Here is a 22,701-nt window from a genome sequence, read left to right on the forward strand (position 1 = left end):
TGCAATACCAGAACCTCAGGAGGCTTCAGGCAAGAGGACTGCCAGGTTCACTGCCAGCCTCAGCAATTTAGTAAGACTCTGTCTCAAAATAAAAATGTCTGGGGATGTAGCTCAGTGATAGAGCACCCTGGGTTCAATCCCTGGTTCATCGAAATAAATAGTGAGTACTGGGGGGTGTGGCTCAGTGGTAGAACACATTATTATCATGTGTGAGATCAGAGTTTCAATACCTAGCACCAATAAAAACGTAAGAGACTAATGTAACACTTTATCATATATATGCCCAGGGCTTTTTTAGTGTGTGGTTTTGTTTTCGCAGTGCTAAAACTGAGCCATATCCAAGCCCTGGGTGTTTTTTGTTTTCTTTTGTTTTCTTAACAGATTGAGCATACCTCATCTGAAAATCTGAAATGCTTCAAAATCTAAAAACTTTTTTGGGCACTGACATGATGCCAGAGTGGAAAATTCTACACCTGACCTCATGTTTTGTGGGTCAAAATACATAAAATTACCTTTAGGCTATGTGTGTAAGATGTAGAAAATATAAATGCATTTTGTGTTGGCTTTTCTCCTGTTCCCAAGATGTTAAATGCAAATTTTTCAAAATCAGGAAAACAAAACAGATTCAAATTCGAAATGTTTCTTGTCTGGAGCATTTGGGATAGAAATACTCATCCTATACAAATCTTCCTGGGGTAGCTGAAGACTATCCAGGGACCTCGGTTGCTATAGAAAAATTCCAGGGCCCTGGGTTGAGGCTCCACTTGTCAAGAGTGGCACCATGAGGGCTGGGGATGTGGCTCAAGCGGTAGCGCGCTTGCCTGGCATGCGTGCGGCCCGGGTTCAATCCTCAGCACCATATACAAACAAAGATGTTGTGTCCGCCAAGAACTAAAAAAATAAATATTAAAAAATTCTCTCTCTCTCTTAAAAAAAAAAAAAAAAGTGGCACCATGAGATCTTTCAGGAGTATGCTCAGAACCTGGGCTCTGACTGCATGTATTCTAGCTACCAAATGGAAAAGATTCCTTCCTGGGCAAAATTACTCTGCTCTGCAGTGGCCTTTCCTTCTTTCAGCCACACTTTCTCTCAGATATGAGCTCAGAGTTAGCTTCCTTCTGATTGTTTTGGAAGGAATCAGGCCTCCTAACCTTTTGTGGGAAGTGTATGATGATAGAGCCCTGCTGATAACATACCCCATTCATGGCGATGACAGTCCGCTGCCAGTCTCTGTCCTGCAGGGCCTGGGGGTCCAGCTGAAATCAAAAGGACATGATTAACAGAGGCCTTTGGGTATGTCCAGAGGCCCTGCCCAGCAGTGACCCACACCTGCTACTGCTCCATATTTAAGTTAGAAGCACAGCCAAATTGTGACCAGCACCTCTATCGAGAGGCCCAGAGGAATCCAAAGAGAGGAGAGGACCTGTTAGAAAGCCCTGGAGCCTCAGGGTCCTACTACTCCCAGACCTTTGGGCCTGATCTTGCCTCTGGGTATGGGGGCAACAGCTCAGGATCCTGTACCCCCTCACCATAGGACTGCTGTGAGACACTCTGTGAAAGGCAAGTGGTTAGTATAAAGGACATTTTGGAAAGCCCAATTTCAGCAACTTTGAGGGACATGGCAACCAAGAGCTGCTGTCCTGGGGATGGTGGATACTGTTTTCTCCCTGTGCCATGGTTTGGCTTGTAATGGGAAAGGCTTCCAGGCCAGGATTGTCCTATGACTTAATTTAAGAGTCAGGCCCAGAAAAATTTAGAGCCTAGCCCCAAATCACACAGCAGGGACCAGAAGGAAGCCTTTCTAATAATTCTGATCTCCATAAGACACTGTCTAGCAGCTGGTCTGCAGGAACCTGCTACTTAATTTCACCTAAATAACAAAGTCTCTTGCCCAGGCCACCTGCCCCCCATCCATGAAGGCTCTCTAGCTGCTTTTTGGTGAGCACACGCTCATATCAGCAGCTACTAAATACAGACAAGGATACTGGTCTGGCAATAAGCAGCTCGGAGATTCTTGTTTAAAAAAAAAAAAAAAAAGAAAAGAAACAACAACAACAAAAAAATACTTCCCAGGGTTGGAGATATGGCTCAGTGGTAGGATGCTTGTCAGGCACAATAGGGGCCTGGGTTTAATTCCCAGAACTGCAAAACAAAAAGCATCACCCTGGGTTCTATCCCCAAAGGATTAGAGTCGTGTTCCCAGGTGGGACCTGGAATTTGCACAAGCAGAAACCTTCCCAGACTGGTGTGAAGCCAGCACCACAGAACATGGCACACATCATATATACACTTCCTATATGGTCTTCTGTTCTCAGTACCTGCTTCAAGTGATGGTACATTTCTCCTACTAGGCAAGCCACTTAAGAGTAGGGACCACACCACAGCTCATGATTTCTGCACACATGCAAAAACACACTTGCATGCACACACACAACAGTGTTAAGCACAGTGACCTGGGCCTTCTGCAGATGATACAGGTAGAAAACAAGGAGGGATTCAAGGGTAGGTCAAGGGGCTCAGCTGCCTCTACCATTCAGGTAGGTGCATCTGGGCCTCTCTCCCTGTATCATAAGCATTCCCAGGAAATGAGCCCTCCTCACTTTCCCTTGTGGATCCTTCTGGTTAACGTTTTCAAAAGATATGAAATGTATACCAGAATTACATAGAAAACCAAAAGGTGGCAGAATCCCTCCCTTAAGGACCACACAGGTTCCTACTCTGCATCTGCCTGGGGAGGTTTTCAAAGGCCACATTCCAGACCATGGGGAACCTACTCTGAGAAGCAAGGTCTGTGAAGAGGGATCAGTTAATTATAAACCACCCAGAAAAAGAAATCCTCCTAGAGGTGCTCTCTCTCAAGACCAAACCTCAGGCCTCCAAGAGATGCAGAAGAGGGATGACATCAGGCCCTTCCCAGTTCTGGGACCAGCAGAGATGTCCCTCCATACCAGACCAGGTATGACTAGAAGAGACAAGGGATGTGTAGCTGCTGGCTGGTCACCCTAATTTCTGTCCTGGCTGCTCAAGAAAAGTGATGTGGTGCCCTTCTGGTCTTCAGCAACAAGTTAACAGAAACCCAGAAGCACGTTAAACAGGACAAATACCTCCCTTTCCCTTCAGAGAACAGCAACCAAGGGGTCCCTTGCCCTAAAAAAATGGCAGGATTGGCAAAAGCCATGGACAAGTAGCCCCGAGTTTGGAAAAGCAGAGGGGCAGAGGGAGCAGTTGTTTAAGACAAGCAGGTGACAGGGACCCTTTCCCTCCCAGCTGACTTGGAAACCAAAGCCCATTTGCTGGCCCACCTTGCCCCTGCACACCAGGTCTCGGATATGGGTCCACAGGGCAGTGCCTCGTGCATACAGGTGCTTTTCGGCAGAGGCTACCAGGCTCCGTCTTGCTCGGCGCGGGTGTAAGTATTGAAGGAGGCCCTGCATCGCAGCAGGGGCAGACAGTAATTCTCTCATCCTCAGCTCTGCTGCTCTGAGAGGTCCACAGGGGCTGGACAGAAGCACAGTGGCCAGCTCCCAGTCTCTGTTGCCTTTTAACCAGGCTCCAAGGGAAGCCCCACCCCCTGCCTGGCTGGCCAAGGTCGAAGCTTCCCATCACCCCTGCATTCCATTTTTTTGTTTGTGTATGGGAAAAACAACACCCACCCCCAACAGGAGCCTATTGGTTACGGGAATTCCAAAGTGTCTTGCTCTCCTCTTCAGCCCAGAAAAGCCAAGCTTCCTTCTCAAGTGGCTGTTTCCTGTAGTCTGGATTTGGAGACACTTAGTAACATGTATGACTGGTCGTTCCATTTTAGGCTAGGAGTACCCTAGAGATTGCCCCAAGGCCTGCACACCCCCCACCTTACAACCCAATAACCACACATGCTACTTCCATTGAACCCAGGGCAAAAAACAACCTGCATGTGGTCCCTGCTCCCTGAGCAAGCTAGCAGAGTGATGAGGGGTCCTATACAGGGTTCCAACTATTGTCCACTCCTGAACACTGACATCTAGCACCCATCCCTGTCTGGTCCTGATGCTGCTAGGCCAGTTCTTCACCAGATCTATCTGTAGCTTGGCATGTTGGCCTCTGGGCATCCAAACCCTGTGGCAGCCCTAAATTAGTGGATCCAGCAGGAAAGGCCACCCTGAAGTTGGTTCCGCTCCAAAGAAGAGAGTGTGCTTAGCAGAGTAGAAGCCCCAAAGTAGAAGTAACTTAAGTGTCCATCAACAGGTGAGTAGAAAAGCAGAGTCATGGGATATATATGTGGTGGAATGTTATTCAGCCATTACTGATAATGCTATGCATGGATGATCCTCAAAATAACTATGCTACGTGGAAGGAACCACTCATGGTGTGATTTTGTTTATGGGAAATGTGCAGAATGAGCAAACCCCTATAGACAAAAAGTAGATCAACCTGATGCTCCTGTTAGAATCTGAGTTGTGAACCCAGCAAGACACACAAAAGATCAGGAGAAATGGAACAGCAGGGGACATGGGAGAAGACAAAATTCCATGGCTTGACATAAACCTACCCCCTAAGGAGAAGGAACAGGGATATGGGAGAAAACCTAGAAAATTCACAAATGGTAATGAAAGAAAGATGACTGAAGGAAGAAATTCCTAAAAGCTGTGAGGCTCCATGTGCCTTGGGTTTTGCTGACTCTGGCAACTCTAGATCCTGGTCTCAGCCCAGGATGTGCTGGGACACCTGACAGTAACTTTGGGCTGGTCTCAGAATTAGGATGCTAAGGACTTGTAAAGTCCTTCTCTGAAGACAGACTCAGTTCCCTCCTCTGTGCCCTCACTTTGCCCTGTAAAAAACTGTGCCATCTGAGCCACTGGTGGCCCCTGCAGCAGGGCCTGGCTCTTGGCACAACCACAATATCTTTCTTTTTGAGCCTCTCTGCTCCTGAACTGTGAAGCCTGGGTTCCCAGGAGCCGGCATGTCGGAGGTTCTCTACCATGAGGGTGGCACAGTGAGCTCCTGGTGTTGGAGGGTGGACTGGGATAGCCTTTCTTGCTCAGATGGCTCACTGAGGCTCAGGGTCAACTTGAAGAGGACCTTGACTTGGGTTCTACCTACCACCCATATATGAGGGCTCAGATTCTGAACACTGATGACTTTTCCATAAACACAGCAGCCCCTAGCTGTATGTTGTGTCCCTCTGGCTTTCTAGCCCATGGTTCTAAACAAGTCACCCATCTTTCCAAGGGGAAGCCTTCCACCCTCCCCTTGTGGAGCTCTATCTTACAAGAAGTGGAGACCTGACAATTCAATCAGTACAGTCATTTGAAAAGCTACTCATCAAAGTCATTTGGAGGAGTGAAAAAGACTGAACCAGGATCTCAATTCCAGAAAATTTTGATGTCTCTTGCCTACAGATAGGCGTGTGAGTTTTTCTGGCCACTGGATTTCCTCCTGGGCCCCTTCCTCAGGGCCTGCTTTCTCGTTTAAATCTGAGCTTCCTCCTATCCTCCCTTGGACACTCCAGGCACTGGGTCTTCCCTATCTAAACTGCAATAGCCTCATCTCACAGGAAGTCTCTCCACTCAACTTCTGAGTCAAGGGTGCCTAAAAGGGGTACTGGAGCAGGGAAGGACAAGGTTACAACATCCCCACCAACTTTTTTTTTTTTTTTTTTAAACAGAGTTCCAACAAAACTTTATTTATGGGTATTGAAAATACTTTCAGCAGCAGGATGTGGAAGGTGGAGCGACTCTCCCACATGGCACAGCATGGAAGTCACCTAATGTTATTTGGAACACCTGGACTCAGGAACACTGGGTCCTGGCAAATCACAGCTTTGACCACTGATGACCACAGGTATACCCCACATAGTAAAAAGCATCCATAGGGGAGAAAAAAGCCAGACTGAGGTCATTAGCATCACTGACCCTCCTCCAACTTCCTTCCTCTTGGGATCTCATAAACAAGCCCTCACTGCCAGGAGCCTAGGTCTCCAGGAGCCAGGGCAGTTGCTGCCTAAACAGTGTGAGTCATAAGGTATTTCACACAGGGCTCAGTTCCTTCCCATTTAATGAGGGCCCAGAGACCATGCTTCCCATTCATCTCTCTGACCCAGGCAGTAACCAGGGGTCTGGAGTCAGATTGGCCCTTCACCACCACCAATTCACAAACAATGATGATGAGTAATAAGAATAATAATAGCAGCTAACAGTGAACAGGACCTAAGAGTGGCACGTCAAGGAGCCCTCAGAACACCAAGGTCTCCCACCCCAACCCACAGGTAAGGAAACAAGTCTAGATGGGGGCGGGAGGTAGTGACTCACTCAGTTCAAAAGAAGTATGTTGGGGCTGGGGAACTGACAAAGATTCTCAGCCTGACCAAAGTCTAGTTGAATTCCTCTGACCTCTTTTTTCCAACTCATCCTCATCTTTGGACATGTCCTCAGGAGCACAATTTTATGAAAAATTCTGCTAAATCAGTTTAGTTAGTTAAAACTTTATACCCTCAATATCTTATAATGTTCCTGTCCCTTGGGGAATGTCCAATCACACCGGACTGCTTTAAGCAAAAATTCTTTTTTTGGGGGTGGGTACCAGGGTTTGAACTCAAGGGTACTCGGCCACTGAGCCATATCCCAGCCCAATTTTGTATTTTATTTAGAGACAGGGTCTCACTGAGTTGCTTAGCACCTTGCTTTTGCTGAGGCTGGCTTTGAACTTGCAATCCTGTTGTCTCAGCCTCCCAAGCCACTGGGATTACAGACATGTGCCACCACATCTGGTTATGTAAGAATTCTTTTAAATTTGGTTAGCCAGAATTCCCCTGACCCCGATTGACCTCTTAGTCTTTCCATCTGGTGACCTACTACCCTGTTCCTTGGCTATAAATTCTCAATTTCCCTTTATATTCTGAGTGAAGCCCCTAATCTCTCTTACTTCAAAACCCCATTGCCATCAGGCACAGGGGCACATGCCTATAATCCCAGAGATTTAGGAGACCGAGGCAGGAGGATTATAAATTCAAGGCCAGCCTCAGCAACTTAGCAAGACCTTCAGCAACTTAGATCCTGTCTGAAAATAAAACGGGCTGGGGATAGGGATATAGCTCAGTGGTAGAGCACCCCTAGGTTCCAACAACCAGTATCCAAAAAACAAAACAACAAAAAAACCTCCATTGCCATTCTTCTATACCTATCTCAATGGTCCTGGAGAGTCTTATGGTTTTCATAAGTATAATAAATAATTTTATTTTTCCCTGTACTGGCTGTCAAACCCAGGGCCTTATGTGCCCTATGCAACTGCTTTTCCACTGAGCTACTACATTCCTGGCCCTTTTTAAAGATTTGAGACAGGGTCTCCCTAAGTTGCTCAGGAAGGCCTCAAATTTGCAATCTTCCTACTTCAGCTTCCTGAGTAGCTAGGATTGCACACCCAGCTTAAGAAAAAAAATACACACACACACACACACACACACACAATCTCCATATACACACATCTCTCTTTCTCCACACACATACACACGAATGATTACACCTGAGATACATCCCCAGTTCTTTTTATTTTATTTTTATTTTGAGATAAGGCCTAAGGTGCTGAGGATCTTGCTAAGATGCTGAAACTGCCCTTAAACTTATGATCCTCTAGCCTCTGCCTTCCACGTGGTTGGAATTACAGAACAATTACGTTTAATAGAGCCCAAGGGTCAGGTAGGTGCCTGTAGGAAAGACTAGCAAGTGAGAGCTCTCCTTGAGCTGTCCCTGGAACACAAAAGGATGGGAAATGCAGCCTCCATCCACCTCCTCTGCTCATCCTTGACATGTGATCAGGCTCCTCATTCTCCATTTCCCAGGTGATGTCGGATCAACTGACTGACTTACCTTCAGCAAGAATCCTATTAGGCTGGTTTAGCCAGAATCCTCCTTACTCATGATGTTGCCTTTTAGTCATTTTCAATTCACTGACCCCCATCCTGCTCATCAGATATAAAATCCCACTTGTGTATGCTATATTTGGAGTTGAGCCCAAGTTTACACTAAGATTTCTCTTCCCCTATTTCAGTAATTCTGAATAAGACATGTTTTTACCTCTTTCACTACTTTCCAGCTCTGTTTTTTCTCTCTTTTTTTTAGACCGGGGCAGGGTGCTTAGACTGAAAAGAAAGCGCATGCAGTGCACATAAAGAATGATTTTTGCTTATATACGGTAGCATTATGGAAAGGGGTTTCAAGAGAGGGCTTACTCTGATAAAGAAGGAAGGTGAGTATTAGTTCTGTTCTCTTTCCCACTGAGACCCCCAGGTAGACCCCCAGTAACAGAAGCCTGGGTCAAATCCCAGAACTTCAGTGGTAGAGGATTCAGATGATTCAAGTCAAAGACTAGAGGAATCTGAATCTTCCCTTGCCTTATTGGCTAGGTAAGATGCAGGCTGGGAGCATGTCTAAGGGCCTGGGATGTGGGTGAGGAATGTTTTGGGCTGGGGGCAGGTGCAAAACATGGAGACGAAGAAGGGAAGCTATGCAATGGGGGCACAGGTCAAGAGGTGACAGCTTTACACTCTGCTCACTTTACCACCCAGGTTCCCCAGAGTTTTGAGCAGGTGTTATGGTTTAGATCTGGAATGTCATCCAAAGTTTCATGTGTTCAGAGGTGGGGCTTTTCAGAAGTGATTGAATCTTGAAGGCTGTGACCTCATCAGTGAATTAATCCATTGATGGTTGAATAGAGGTAGGACCTAATTGGAGGAGGCAGGTCACTGGGGGTGTGCTCTCGAAGGGTTTATCTTCACTTCAGACCCTTCCTCTCTCTATTTCCCTGCTGTCAGAAGCGGAGAAGCTTTCATCCACCATACCCTTCCACCATGATGTTCTGCCTTTCCTCAGGCCCAGAACAGTGAGCTGGTTGACCATGGACCAAAACCTCTGAAAGCTGTGAGCATAAATAAACTTTTCTTCCATCAGGTTGTTTCTGTTAGGTTATTTTGGTCACAACAACAAAACGCTGTCTAGCACAGCAGGTTAGGGAAGTGTCCCTCACATATCAAATGCCCTCTCTCAAAAATCTGCTTCAGCACCAAATGAGAAGCATGTGTGCTATGGATTGGATGTGATTTGATCCCCAAGGATTCATGAGCTAGACATGTGGTCCTAGGTGTACGAATATGGAGGTGGTGGAACCCTTTAAGACATGGGGCGCATAGGAGGCCCCAGATCACTTAATCCTTGGGAAGGATTAAGATGGGACTCCTGAACTCTCATGAGAGTAAGTTCTTACAAGATGGAGTCTGACCCCTAAATTGCTCTCTGGTTTTCTGCTCTGAACTATGATCTCTTCTTACACATGCTCCCACCATGATATAACACAGCCAAGGACCCTCACCAGAGGCTGAACCAATAGGGCTGCCCCAGCTTGGACTATGAGCCTTCAAGACTGAGTTACATCTCCTCTTTTTCTCAATAAGCAGACTGCCTCAGGTGTTTCGTTATAGTGATGAAAAACGGATTAAAATGACACACATCAAAGGATCTAAGCCATAATCATCACTAACTATAACTGTCACTTGATGGATGTGAAAACACTTTGGTTCCCAAAGGAGGACAGCACCACGATGCTCTTGGGATGGCAAAATATAAAAACTGCCTTGGTATCCAGCAAGAGCAGTGCTATCCATTTATGTGGCTGACTCACATCATTGGATTCTGTATAAAGGTCAAGAGGGTGAACAAAATCTATGTGGTGGGGCAGGGACAAGTTGGTGAAAACATTTATTGCTTTTAGACATGGTCTTAAGGTATTGGGAGTCCCAGGAGGCCCTGAATCCCCAAGTTCCCTGAAAGCTTCCATGGTGAAAACCAGGCGTGGCTGGCCAGGGGTCGGGATAGGGTGGGACATTCAGCCTTAACATTCAGCTTCTATCTGCCAAGCCACAAATTATTCAGGGAAGAGTCACCTTCTCCCTATGTCATTCTAGGCACTCAGTGTTTTTTACTTCTTGCCTTGGGGTAGGGAGGGAGGGCTTCTTGGTGAACTCTGTGCTCCTACAGGCATTAGGAATGCCAAACCCTCTCCCCCAAGGGCTTCACATGAAGAGGTCCCTGGAGAGATAGTACCCTAGACCCCATTTACCTCCAGGGCAGGGCAGGATGGTGCATGGGGAAACTAGCTGATCTGGATCTGATACTTGTGCTATAGGAACATGCATAAGAGCTTTTTCTCAGCTGCCCATGCAGATATGTCAGGCAGAACTTCAAGAAACACAAGGCTGGCAGTTTCTGAAACTGGCAGTTTTCAGGGAAGAACAAACTTCTGAAGGACCAAGGGCCAGGATGGTTCTCCTTGACAACCAGGAGACCCTCTGTATGGACACATATTCTTGGCCTACTTGGGCACTCCTACACCAACTTTGGGGGACCCTGCTCAGGGGTGCATCAGAAAACTGGATCTAGACCCCCCAAAACAGAAGTCAAATGAGTAGACTCTGGGACTCTTATAATTTCCCAAGAAGAAGTGGCCCCATAACTACCAATTCAGTCCATGACACTACCTGTTCTGCCTTTGGGCTCTTCTAAGGCCATGGAGGAGCTGAGGCCTCAGCTGGAAAAACAAGTCTAACAGAAATTATGTTGGGAACAAGATGGGACATAACAGATTCTCAGACAAACAGGAGCAGGAAAGGACCTGTGAAGGCATGGATCTAGGCATCCCAAACATGGTAGATGCTTCAGAGCCATCATTGACCACCCGTCACAAAAGCTAGGCTATCTCAATGTCCCCAAAAGCCTAATGGAAAAGCTCATGGAGCATCTGGACTGGGGAAAGAGGGGCAGGCAGCCTCACCTGGACTTGGCCTTTCCCCATGAGCCGGTCTGTGCTCTCACCGTCTTCTTTGGCAATCTTTGTTTTGTTGTAACACTTTTCATAGCACAGTATCCGCAGGGTCTGGGAACCTTCCAGCTCTATCTCAAATTCCTGTGGCCCCGAGAAAGAATAGTTGCAGGTGAGCAAATAGGTCTAAGTGCATGGTGGTCAGTAGTGCTAGGGGCTAAAGGGGACCTGAGCCATAGCTCCTAATAGATGGCGCCATTGGCTGCTTCGAGAGAACTTGTGCCGTTAGACCTTCCTCATTTAGCCCTGGGAACTTCAGGACCAATCCCTAGGGTCATCACTGTCACTATAGTGTGGTGTTCCTGGAGGCTCTGAATCCCCTCTCAAACCTAATTCAAATGCTATAAGCCAGCATCTCCAAGGGTGGTGCCATACCACTGGTTTCAGACTCTCAGGTGTGTTTGTTAAAATGCAGATATTTAAGGCTGGGGATGTGGCTCAAGCGGTAGCGTGCTCGTCTGGCATGCGTGTGGCCCGGGTTGGATCCTCAGCACCACATACAAATAAAGATGTTGTGTCCGCCGAAAACTAAAAAATAAATATTAAAAAAATTCTCTCTCTCTTTCTCTTTAAAAAAAAATGCAGATATTTAGGCAGTGGTTGTGGCTCAGTGGAAGGACACTTGCCTAGCACATGTGAGGCACTGGGTTCAATCCTCAGCACTACTTAAAAATAAATAAAGTTGGGGCTGGGGACGTGGCTCAAGCGGTAGCGCGCTAGCCTGGCATGCGTGCGGCCCGGGTTCGATCCTCAGCACCACATACAAACAAAGATGTTGTGTCCGCCGAGAATTAAAATAGATTAAAAAAATAAATAAATAAATAAATAAAGTTATGTCCATCTACAACTAAAAAAAACCATAAAAATGAAATTATTAAAAAATGCAGATATTCTATGAATTGAGGCAACGATGTCATGTGAACATGGCTTCATTTTTAGGCAGTGACACTATTCTGTATGATACTACAATAGTAGATACATGTCATCATGTATGTCACAATCCATGGACCACATGTAATACTAAGGGTGAACCCTAACTTCAACTCTGGACTTTGGGTGATAATGAAGTTATTATTGTCGGTTCACCAATTATGTGCAACACATGTTCCACTTGGGTGTTAGATTTTTAAAATTTTTTAGTTGTAGATGGACACAACTTCTTGCCCTTGGAGTAGGGAGGCAGGGCTTCTTGGTGAACTCTGTGCTCCCACAGGCATTAGCCTGGTTTCCTTCTCTGCTGTGAAGGATGTTGGAGGCAGCTTTCTTTCTTTCTTTTTATGTGGTGCTGAGGATCAAACCCAGTGCCCCACGCATGTAGGGCAAGTGCTCAACCACTGAGCTACAACCCCAGCCCTTGGGTGTTAGATTTTAAAATGTGAGGGGAAAAGAGCAGGGGAGAAGTTAATATGGGAACTGTCTTTTTTGTCAATTTTTCTGTAAACCCAAAACTGCTCTAAGGAATAAAATCTAAGTTAGGGGTGTAGCTCAGGGGCACAGTGTGTGTTTAACATGTGCAAGGCCTGGGTTCATTCCCTTGCTCTGTAAAATAATAATTAAGAATAAATTCTATTAAAAAAAAAAAAGGAATCCATGGAGGTGACAAAGGAAAGATGATTTGGAATGCTCTCCTGGGTTTTCAAGTTTTCTGCTCTGGGTGTGTGGGGTTAACTTGCTCCCCCTATCATCCCTTCCATGCTTGTACCACCCATGCTTATACCTGCATGGGCTATATAGGAGGAAAAATGGAGGAGGGTGAGGTGGGGGGGGGGAGTGGCTATTTCTGAACCTGAATGGGGATGAAGAGGCCATGCCAGGATCCCCCTGGATGATCTGTATGCATGCCAGGTAGCCTGCTGCTATGGAGCCCTCAAGGTGTGAAACCTCCCTGGTGCTCTGGCTGCTGACTCAAACCTGAACCTTTTACACCCTACCTACCACTCCTTCTTCATTGACTCTCCTGGGTCTTCTGGCCTCCTTGCTGTCTACAGAGCCTTCTACAACGGTTAACTTGGAGCTGACACCTTGCCCCCTTCTCAGAGCTACATGCACAGGTAACTGTATCAGTCTCCTATTTAGGTATTACATCTAATGATCAAAGAGAGTAGTGGACACTGAGCAGCAAGGAGACCTGGGTTCTGGTCGCTCACTTTACTGGCCACATGGTTTCCTTCTCTGCTGTGAAGGGTGTTGGAGGCAGCTTTCTTTGGTCCTGCTGTTCTACCTGCACCATCAAGATCAAAGATCTTGAGGTTGTAGCTGCTGTGGAGTCCGGAAATGGCATCTCATAGGGGCCTGGGGACTTAATAGATACCGGCCTCTCTGCAATTGTGCTCCCCACTCCTGGAGGCCCAAGGCCAAAAGTTCACACAATAGTTCTCCAAGGCTGAGGAAAGCAGAGCAACAGACTACACAACCCCGACACCCTGACACCAGCAAACAGGACCCTTCAGACTGAGGAGACCCAGGGAGTAGGCCTGCAGCCCCCATCCCAGCTCCCACAGGCAGAGTCCCAGGCTTCTCGAAACTGAGAGGGTCATAGAGAGTTTATTCCAGCTTCTGAGGGAGCTCATTCCAGCTTCTAAGGAAAAACATGGAAATCTACCATAAATACTAAGCGATAACAAAGGCAGGACAAAAAGCCCTTTTAAGTACTCTTTCTAAACATTTCACTGGCAAAATTGCTTGTTTGTGGTGGGGGTGGGTGAGTAAAATTCTCAGGAACATGGAGATAAAATCTCTGGGACTTAAATCTCTTTGATATGTCACCACCCCTCCTCTCTAGGAGATTCCTGGAATGCTGGTGGCACAGCCTTTGGAGGAAGCCTTAGGGAGCCCCTGGAGGCTTAAACTCTCCTGGAAAACATCCTGGCCCTGCCAGGCCAGGGCTCTGATGGATGCAGGACTCCTTACTTACCTCATTCCAGTTTGGCTCAGTTGTGTCCCTGTAGACACGCGTCTTTGCTTTATTCACAAAATACCCAAAGGAATCCACCTCCAAGGTACAGTACAGATCTGTGGGAAGATGACAGAAAGATGACCATACTTTTCTACATCACACACATTTTCTATAAGAGCAGGTATTATTTTCAAAATCAAGAAAAAAAAGGTCTTTACTTTTTCTCTTTTTTAACATTTTTTTTTAGTTATAGATGAACATAATATCTTTGTTTTACTTTATATATTTTTTTTATGTGGTGCGGAGGATCGAACCCAGTGCCTCATGCATTCAAGGCAAGCGCTCAAAAACTGAGCTATAACCTCAGCCCTTTACTTTCTTTTTTAAAAATAAAACGCCAAACCAGTGGCCAGTGTGAGTACCAGCACCTCAAGAAATGTCCTTGCCCTGACCATGAAGCTGGGAAATGGGAACTCTCAGAATACTCACTGACTTGATCACTTAGCAATCCCCAGCAAAAGTCCCTTTGCTTGGAGGAAAGATAGAGATGAACATGGCACTGAAACCTTGGGGGGATGTGGGGGCGGGAGAGCACTGCAGAGAGACCACAGCCTAGGTAAGTTACCTGATGGGGGATGACAGGTAGGGGTCAGAGGGTGGGAGGAGCTTTTATGACCTGAGCAGACCCCATCAAAGCATGAGGGCACAGGGAACTCCAGGTCAGTGTAGAAAACAGGAAGCAGCTCAGTGCTGGGAAAGTTGTGGGGTACAAGAGACGAGGGAGGGGAGGTCTGTGGGTGAGTGAAGCTGGACTGTATACAGAGTCCGGTGGCTGAAAGTGTAAGACTGGAAAACGCCACACCACATGACACAGATTACCAAAGAGTTTTCCACTTTATTACAAAAGGCTGTGTGTTTATATAGGTCTAAGGAGAGGTCGCAGGGCTGAGGTAGATAACAGGTCGCCCGTTTATTGGCAAGCTCTTCCATTTGTCAGTTCTGGAGCCCAAGAAGTTAATTCTAATTGGGGCTAAGGCTTCCCACCAGCAGGGTTTGAACATTTCGCGCCAGTGAAAGAAACAAAGAGGAGAAAGAGGGTCATTAGACGCCATGCTGGGGTTTTTCTCTGGGGTGCTGATGCCATTATGTTTTCCCAACAGGAAGTGGTAAGTGACAGAGTTTGGATTTTAGAAAAAACACTGGAAAGGAGTTGTAGAGGCTTTTTTTTTTTTTTTTTTTTAAAGAGAGAGAGAGAGAGAGAGAGAGAATTTTAATATTTATTTTTTTAGTTTTCGGCAGACACAACATCTTTGTTTGTATGTGGTGCTGAAGATCGAACCCGGGCCGCACGCATGCCAGGCGAGCATGCTACCACTTGAGCCACATCCCCAGCCCATAGAGGCTTACTTATCAGTCTAGAGAGGAGGATGCTGCTGAGGACCTGGATGAAGGTAGCCAGAGATGATGCAGAAGTTCCACTGATGGAGAATATCCAACTGACAGTGTAAGGTAACAGGATACTAGTTTCTAGGTTGACCAGAAGGGTGGACAGTGGTGCCACTCATCAGGCCAGGACATTAAAAAAAGAGAGTAACAAATTTGGGGGCTATAAATGATAGGTTCTGTTTGAAGATGTGGAATGTAAAGTGGGGGACACTACGGAGATAAATGAAAAAGTAAGAGGGGAAGCCAAGAGGGATAATTTGGGATTGAGAGGCAGTTCTGTTGACATACACATTGTTGAAGGACAGGTGCAGGGAGGGAGGAAGGTTTGGTGGAACCTAAGGAAATAACATATCCGGGGCAGTCAGAGAGAAAAGGGTCCAGGGAAACAGTTATGAGTGAGTCACAGCTTTATGAAGGTATAATTGATATTCCATATAATTCATGTGATGCATCCTCATCTACTGGTTTGAGGATTCCTGGTAAATTTAAAGACTTGTACAAATAACACTACAACTGTTTCAGGACATGGACTTCCCCAGAAGCCCCCACGGATCCATCTGTAGTCAAGTCTCACTCCCATCCCCAGCCCTCCACAAAATCTGATAGTCTGTCTGTATATTCTGGCTTTTCTACAATTGCATATACATAGAATGATACAATATGTACTCTTTTGCTTCTGGCTTTCTTCATTTAGTGTAATTTTTTTTTAGGCTCATCCATGTTGTTGCCTCTATCAGTAGCTAGCTCATTCTCCCCCCTTCTTGGTCCCTAGTCCTACGGATTGAACCCATGGCCCTGTATATGCTAAGAAAGCATTCAACCACTGAGCAACATTCTCAATCCTTCTTAAAATTCCAAGAGACGGTCTCACAAAGTTGTCTAGGCTGGCTGGCTGGATGCCTATAATCCCAGCAACTCAGGAGGCTGAGGCAGGAGCATCATAAGTTCAAGGCCAATCTGGACAATTAGTGAGATCCTCTTTCAAAATAAAAATTCAAAAGGGCTGGGGTTATGGCTCAGTGGTAGAGTGCTTGCCTAGCATGTGTGAGGCTCTGGGTTCGATCCTTAGCACCACATTAAAAATAAAATAAAATAAGATGTTGTGTCCACCGAAAAAAACTAAAATATAAATATTTAAAAAATTCTCTCTCTAAAATAAATAAATAAAGGTTAAAAAAATAAATAAATCTTTAAAAAAAGCAGTGTGGGGGGGTGCCTGGGGGAGATAGCTCAGTGGTAGTATGCCCCTGGGTTCAATCTCTGGTATATTAAAAAAAAATTCTTTTTTTAAATTAAAGAAACCAGGTTGGGATTGTAGCTCAGCGGTAGAGCGCTCACCTAGCATGTGTGAGGCCCTGGGTTCGATTCTCAGCACCACATAATAATAAATAAATAAAGGTATTATGTCCAACTACAACTAAAAAGAATATTAAAAAAAATTAAATAAACAAAACCAAGGTTGTCCAAGCTGGCCTTGAACTTGCAATCACCCTGCCTTAGCCTCCCAAGTACCTGGGATTAAAGACCTAGCTTCAATCCTTTTTATTGCATGTATGGATATAATGGATGTGCCACACTGTACCTGTGTAAGTCTTTCTGTGGATGTATGTTTTCACTTCCCTAAAGTGAATACTTAAAAGTGGGATTGGTGGGATGTATGATAGGGTGGTTTAACTTTTTAAGGAACTATGAAATAGGGACAGTTTGTAGCTCAGCAGTACAGCACATGTTTAACATGCATGAGGCCCTGGGTTTGATCCCCAGCATCAAAAACTACAAAAATCCTGTGATGTTTTCCAGGGTGACTGATCCATGTCATACCTCTATCCACAGTGTATTAGGTTCCTATTCTCACATTTTCACAACATTTGTTATTGCTCACCTTGTGTTTATCATTTTGGGAATGTGAAAGGGTATATTGATGTGGTTTTAATTTGCACTTTCCTAACATGACAAGCATCTTTTCATGTCCTTATTAGCTATTCATATGTCTTTGGTGAAGTGTCCATCCAAATCTTCTGGCCATTTTTTATGATTGGGTTGCCTCCCTGTATTGAGTTGTAAGAGTTCTTTATGTATTCTGGACAGAAGTCCCTTGTCATATATATTGCAACTATTTTCTTCTGTTCTGTGATTTTCGGTGTGTGTGTGGGGGTGTCTCTTGTTTTGCAGCAACTGTGGGAAAAGTCAGAATGGTGTGTACCCTTTTCCCTCCTCATATGGACACCAAGAGCAGGGTGAAGATGCTATGCTGAGGTCCGTACAACTGCAATGCAGTCAGCCTTCACCACTTTAACAGCTTGAGAAGCTGGGAGAGAAAGGGGTATTATCCATCCATTTTGACAGAAGAGCCAAATATACTCTGCTTATTGGGTTGAGGAGCCACTGCCTATAGTCCCCCAGCTTGGAATTTAGGTTCTCCAGTAACCTTTATCAAACTCTGGCCCTTGCAATTACAAGACTCGCCCACAGAGCACTGCTTACCAGCTTGCAGGATCTGAGACGATAAGGAAAAGGGCAGAGTCCACTCCTAGAAAATAATTCCACACCTGGAAGACCTCAACCAGCACCAGCACCTCCCAGTCATCAGGGACCAAAGGTGATCATTTGAAAACTTCCCTCATTCCCTATGCCCTGCCTGATTCATCCTTCCTGGGAAGATACCTACTCAACCCTCACCATCTTCCTCCCCAAACCAGTCACTTACTTGAACTCTGCTTAAACCCAGTAGCTGAGTGGACAATGACATTCAGGAACCCGTAGAGCCCAGGAGATTCATCATCTGTGCAAGAGACCAAAGAGGTAAACATATGCCTCCTAGGAGAGGGAGGCAAGATGACATAGGCTGGTTCCACTTCAGAATCAACCCAGCACTAGGCAAGGTGGTGTCACAGACCAAAAATGTACCCATGTGGTTTTCCTCGTTTGGGACTTTAGGATCCAGGTGGGTCCACAATGCAGGTGAACCAGTAGTCAAGTCAAAGTGAATTAAATTTCCAAAGACAGGAGAGGGCATTAGTCAGGTGGTGTGGAATACAGATGGAATGAGTGAGTGCATACACATGTGTACATGTGTGTGTATAAGCACATGCCTATGCGTCTGACAGCCCGCACACACACTTGCAACAGTGAAGGCAAAACCTGGCATGATCAAAAGTATTGGCAAATGAGTGCCTGGATGAGAGGAGATCTGAGAGGACAGCAGAGTGGGGACAGATCCACCACAGTGGGTTGGAGAAACATTAGCCTCAGGCCTGTGACAAAGGACACCACTGTCTTCTCAATTGCGCAGCAGTGGGTCCCTTGGAAGAAACCACTTTTAACCAGTCCCACCCACACCTGGGAGAGAACAACAGGCTTTAATAAGCACATCCTTCTGAAGGAAAAGCCACTGGTCAGGGGGACAGTGCCAACAAGAAGGAACATTGGCTCTCGGCTCTTTTCCCAGGAGGCTGGTCTCACCTTCTTTGTTGATGGTCAGTGGAATGTGGTGGACGGTTTGAAGTTTAACACACGAGTTGGTCAGCATCTGCAGCTCCACAGATGTCAAAGAGAAGCTTTTGAAGCCTGAGAGGGTGGAGGACATGCAGGGCTCATTCAGTCCACACGGTTCCTCTGTACCCATCCCACTTGACTCTCACCACACATTGGAGAGGGTACAATACGGCCAACACTGGGGCTTGGTGGCTCCCAGATGAATTTCAGATATGGCAGCAGAGCAAGGTAAGGCCCTAGAGAGCCCAGGCCTAAGCTCACAGGTAGGGACAATCTTTGATGCTTACAAACACACACATCCACACATATCTGCACACCATTTTAGTACAGCTATAAGGCAGGTCTGAGAATGAGAGGGAAACCTGGGAGGTCTCTCCAGAAATAAGTTTATTGCTGTCCCTTACTCTGCTAACACAGGCCCCTTTATCTTCCCTCAGGTGAGGAAAAAGGCTTATTTCTGGGGATAACACTGAGCAGAGAATAGATGTTGTGGTGCTGGAAATTATTTGAGTCCCCAAGTTAGGATAGGAATCCCTGGGACATGAGCCCTGACAGAAACTCATTATACCTTCAGGACACAGTGGCATCACAGGAAAGAAATGGCTCCATAGAAACAAATGATGAGCATGAGGGGATGGGACAGGTCAGGTTCAGGTAGAGCCCCCAGCTCAGAGTCTATGTGCAGTAGCAGAGCCAAAAATACTGCTTCAACAGGAGATAGTCCACTGCTGTAGAAGGACCACACCACCTGGGATACAGTGCTTGGCTAAATTCCCCCTACCAGTGGGCCAAGTGGGAAGCTGGGGAGTTGCAGCCCATGGATTTGGGGTGAGATCTGCCCTCTAACTCCTGAACACTGCCAGACAGGATCAGGGGTGCAGTTTTAAGTTCTGGAGAAGGAAAAAAAACTGCTAGTAGAACAGTGTGACTAGAGAAGGAAGGGGCTGTTTCAAAGAGGAGTATTTTGTTCTGAGTCAACCAGGTGGACAGGGGCCAGTACAGTGGTTGCCCAGGTGGATTAAGTCAAGGGCCCATTTGACATTAGCACCTGCTGGGGGGCAGACAAGGGTAGAGGTACAGGGGAGACCAAGGGGATAGGGTGAGTAAAAGAAAGGCAATGGTCGGGAGAGCAGGCTAGGGCCATTTGTGTGTGCAGGTCCAGAGAGCAGGTAACAGAGATGGAAATTTTGGGAAGGACTGGGGAGAGAATTGCCAGAGAGGTGCAGAGTTGGGGAAATGGTACACCTGGAAGTGGGTTGTGGGGTAGGACAGGTGGGCAGGTACAAGAGGGCTGGGGAGCTCTTCAACTTATTTTCTAATATAGAGTTCCCTGCAACATTTCCCTTGGATAAAGTCCCTCAAAAATTGTTTATTAAAATAAATAATAAAGGTTTAAAAACTACAGGAGATGCCTAAGACCCATTAGTGCGTAGGCCACTCACACTTCTTCTGCTGTTCCCGGATGTTCTCCCTCCACTCAGCTCGTTCATAGTCAGAGGAAATCAGGAATGTATAACTCTAGGTTAGGCAAAAAAGAAGAAGGTGCCTGTTATCTTCATCCTAGCTAAGCCAGCATCTGGCAAGTCAGAGTACAGAGCCTGAGGCTTGCACCTCCCCACCACCAGATAGTTGAGCCCAGATGTGCTCAGGTGTGCTATTATGATCTGGTATGCTCACAGACAAGCTTACTGTTTTCAGCATGTTCCACCTATCCCACTAGCTGTAATTCAGGCCAAACATTTGTGTAAGTTTGCCTCTGGCACAAGCCCCAACTGAAACACCTGGGTCAGGAGATGACAGTGGCAGAGTGGGTATAACTTCGGAACATGAAGAAGTTACCAGAGAGGATCTGCAGAGGTCAGGGCTGATGCCAACTCAATTTTCTGTATCCAATCCACAAGTATAAATAGTGACCTAGAGATTAGGCTCTGGAAGAGTCCATCAGTTGCCTCTCCTAGCCAGGCACTAGAGAACCATTCTGCACACTGACAGGTACATGTGACACTATAGAGAGGAGCCATATTCGTCACTTAGGATTCACATCCAATCAGGGCAGTTGTAAGAAGAACAGCTCGGAACTTTTCCAGGCCAGTATCAAGGACCAACCTAAGCCCTCCATTGCCAGAGTGCAACTTTCCCTTAGTAATTCAGTACTGCACCTATATAATGGGGTGACACAGCACAGGCTGCTGCCTGGGTATTGGAATAGCACACCCCAATGGCTCAGGTGGGTAATGAGAGACAGGAACTTAGAGGTATCTCTCCCACCTAGCGGAATGGGCTCCCTTCTTTTCCTGCCATTTTTTAAAAATTTGTATATTGATCTTATATTCTGTCTTTATATGCATTCCTTGGGATTTTCTATATATAAAATCATATAGTTTTACTTTTTTCTTTTCAAACTGAATGTCTCTTGTTTCTTTCTTCTTCTACTTTTTTTTTTTTAGAGCTTTATGGTCATACACAGTAATTGGGTTCTGCTATTTCCTTTAAATGAACCTTGAGGTCCTCAGACAGCATTTCTGTACTAAGGGTCAAGTCTGCATGAGCCTTATTCTGACCTTATTCCCTCCCTGGAGACCTTGCCACCCACAGCTATGGGAGCTGAGTCAACGACCATTTCCCCTAGGGCTATGGACATGTGTGCTTTCATGTGTCACACTGGACATGTCTCTCAGTGCAGGTATGCCGTCAAGAGAAAAAGGATTGCAGTTGCAAAGGTCACACATGAGCTGGGGACAATATATGCCACGAAGCCAGATGGATGGATCTCAGCTGCAGTTGAGATCAATATCCCATTCAAGACCTAAAGCACATACAGGGCAAGACTGAGGGAGCTGGGAAGCAGCACTCACCTTGCCATTGCGGCTGTGTACCCTGAAGGCCATGCTGGGAGACATGAGCAGCAGCAGCGACTCCTGCTCTGACAGCTTCTTCTTCAGCCTCTCCATAGCTTTGCTGCCTTTGTTTGCCCTCTGCAGGGAGAAGACAGCCTTGCCTTCCCATTCTTTCCACTCAGTCCCACCCACCCCACGCTGGGCTCGCAGCGGGCAGGGATCCCACCAGTTTACTCAGCACAGCCCAGGGCCTCAGTCAGCTATTGCTGGTGGTCTTTTGAGGACAGAAACAGCCCTTTCTTGGAGTCAAAGCCTGGCACAAGCTATGAAATGTGCTTAATAAACCTTTCTTGAAGGAATTAGTCTGTCCTCTTAAAGGCTAAAGGGGAGAGACCTTTACAGATGTCCTGGCCTTCAGTTTCCCTAAATCCAGTGTCCAGGATGCTGCTGTGACTTAAAGGGCCTCTCATGTTCTCCCTGACCTGAGCTATTTCAGTATCAGACCCTTGGGAGTACTTGTGGGGGTCCCAGCAAGTCCAGATGAACATCACTAGGATCTGGACAGGAAAATCCTCCCTATCCTGAGCCACATGGATCCTTCCTGAAGCTGCTACACCCTGAGGAAATCAAGATGCCCCTTACTAGTTAGAGACCCAACCTCAATCTCCAGAGAAATGGCACAATGTAGACAATCCTGAAGTGGCAGTCAAGAGGGCTTGATAGTTTCTGTGAATGTAGCACTGGCTCCACCTCTGCTTGGGCACACTCTACCATGGAGGCCACAGTTCCACTTACACAAACAATGTAATGCTCATTCCACGAACGAGGCTTCCGTTGTCATGCAGCTCCTTGCATGCTCCTAAATGTGCAAGGTTTACAGTGCACTGGCTTGGGCAGGGGTGTGAAAGTTATGGAAGACCTCCTCCTATCGCATCCACCTCAGCCAGGTGTCTCTGGACCGAGGACCCACTTTCTCGAGACCCACTTGGTCTAAGGCTACTGCAAAGCACCTCTCCTATCCTGGACTAAACTCAGACTTGGGGGCCACAACCTAACTATCTCTACAATCTTCTGCAGGGCTGCACTCCTCACCCTGGACTAAGCCCTCATCAGGGCAGTTGTAAGAAAGACAGCTGGGCACCCCTCCAGCCCCATAGCCGAGACTGCCCCAAGCCCCATATG

General features: G+C 46.4%; 1 protein-coding gene across 2 annotated transcripts in view; it reads right to left on the bottom strand.

Annotated features, from left to right (window-relative positions):
- Bcr (BCR activator of RhoGEF and GTPase) overlaps nt 1–22,701 on the bottom strand; it is a 141,065-nt gene that overhangs the window by 8,913 nt on the left and 109,451 nt on the right. The window contains exons 11-18 of one of the 2 annotated variants that reach the window (XM_078038901.1): nt 21,538–21,657; nt 20,125–20,200; nt 18,650–18,754; nt 17,895–17,969; nt 13,760–13,857; nt 10,798–10,929; nt 3,303–3,498; nt 1,197–1,256 (exon numbers count right to left, since the gene is read on the bottom strand). In XM_078038901.1, coding sequence (XP_077895027.1) covers nt 1,197–1,256; nt 3,303–3,498; nt 10,798–10,929; nt 13,760–13,857; nt 17,895–17,969; nt 18,650–18,754; nt 20,125–20,200; nt 21,538–21,657 — 862 coding nt within the window. The remainder of the gene's footprint in view (nt 1–1,196; nt 1,257–3,302; nt 3,499–10,797; nt 10,930–13,759; nt 13,858–17,894; nt 17,970–18,649; nt 18,755–20,124; nt 20,201–21,537; nt 21,658–22,701) is intronic. The other variant, XM_021732630.3, reaches the window with a different exon arrangement.

The sequence above is a fragment of the Ictidomys tridecemlineatus genome, chromosome 2 (assembly GCF_052094955.1).
Source record: "Ictidomys tridecemlineatus isolate mIctTri1 chromosome 2, mIctTri1.hap1, whole genome shotgun sequence".
Classification (NCBI taxonomy): domain Eukaryota; kingdom Metazoa; phylum Chordata; class Mammalia; order Rodentia; family Sciuridae; genus Ictidomys; species Ictidomys tridecemlineatus.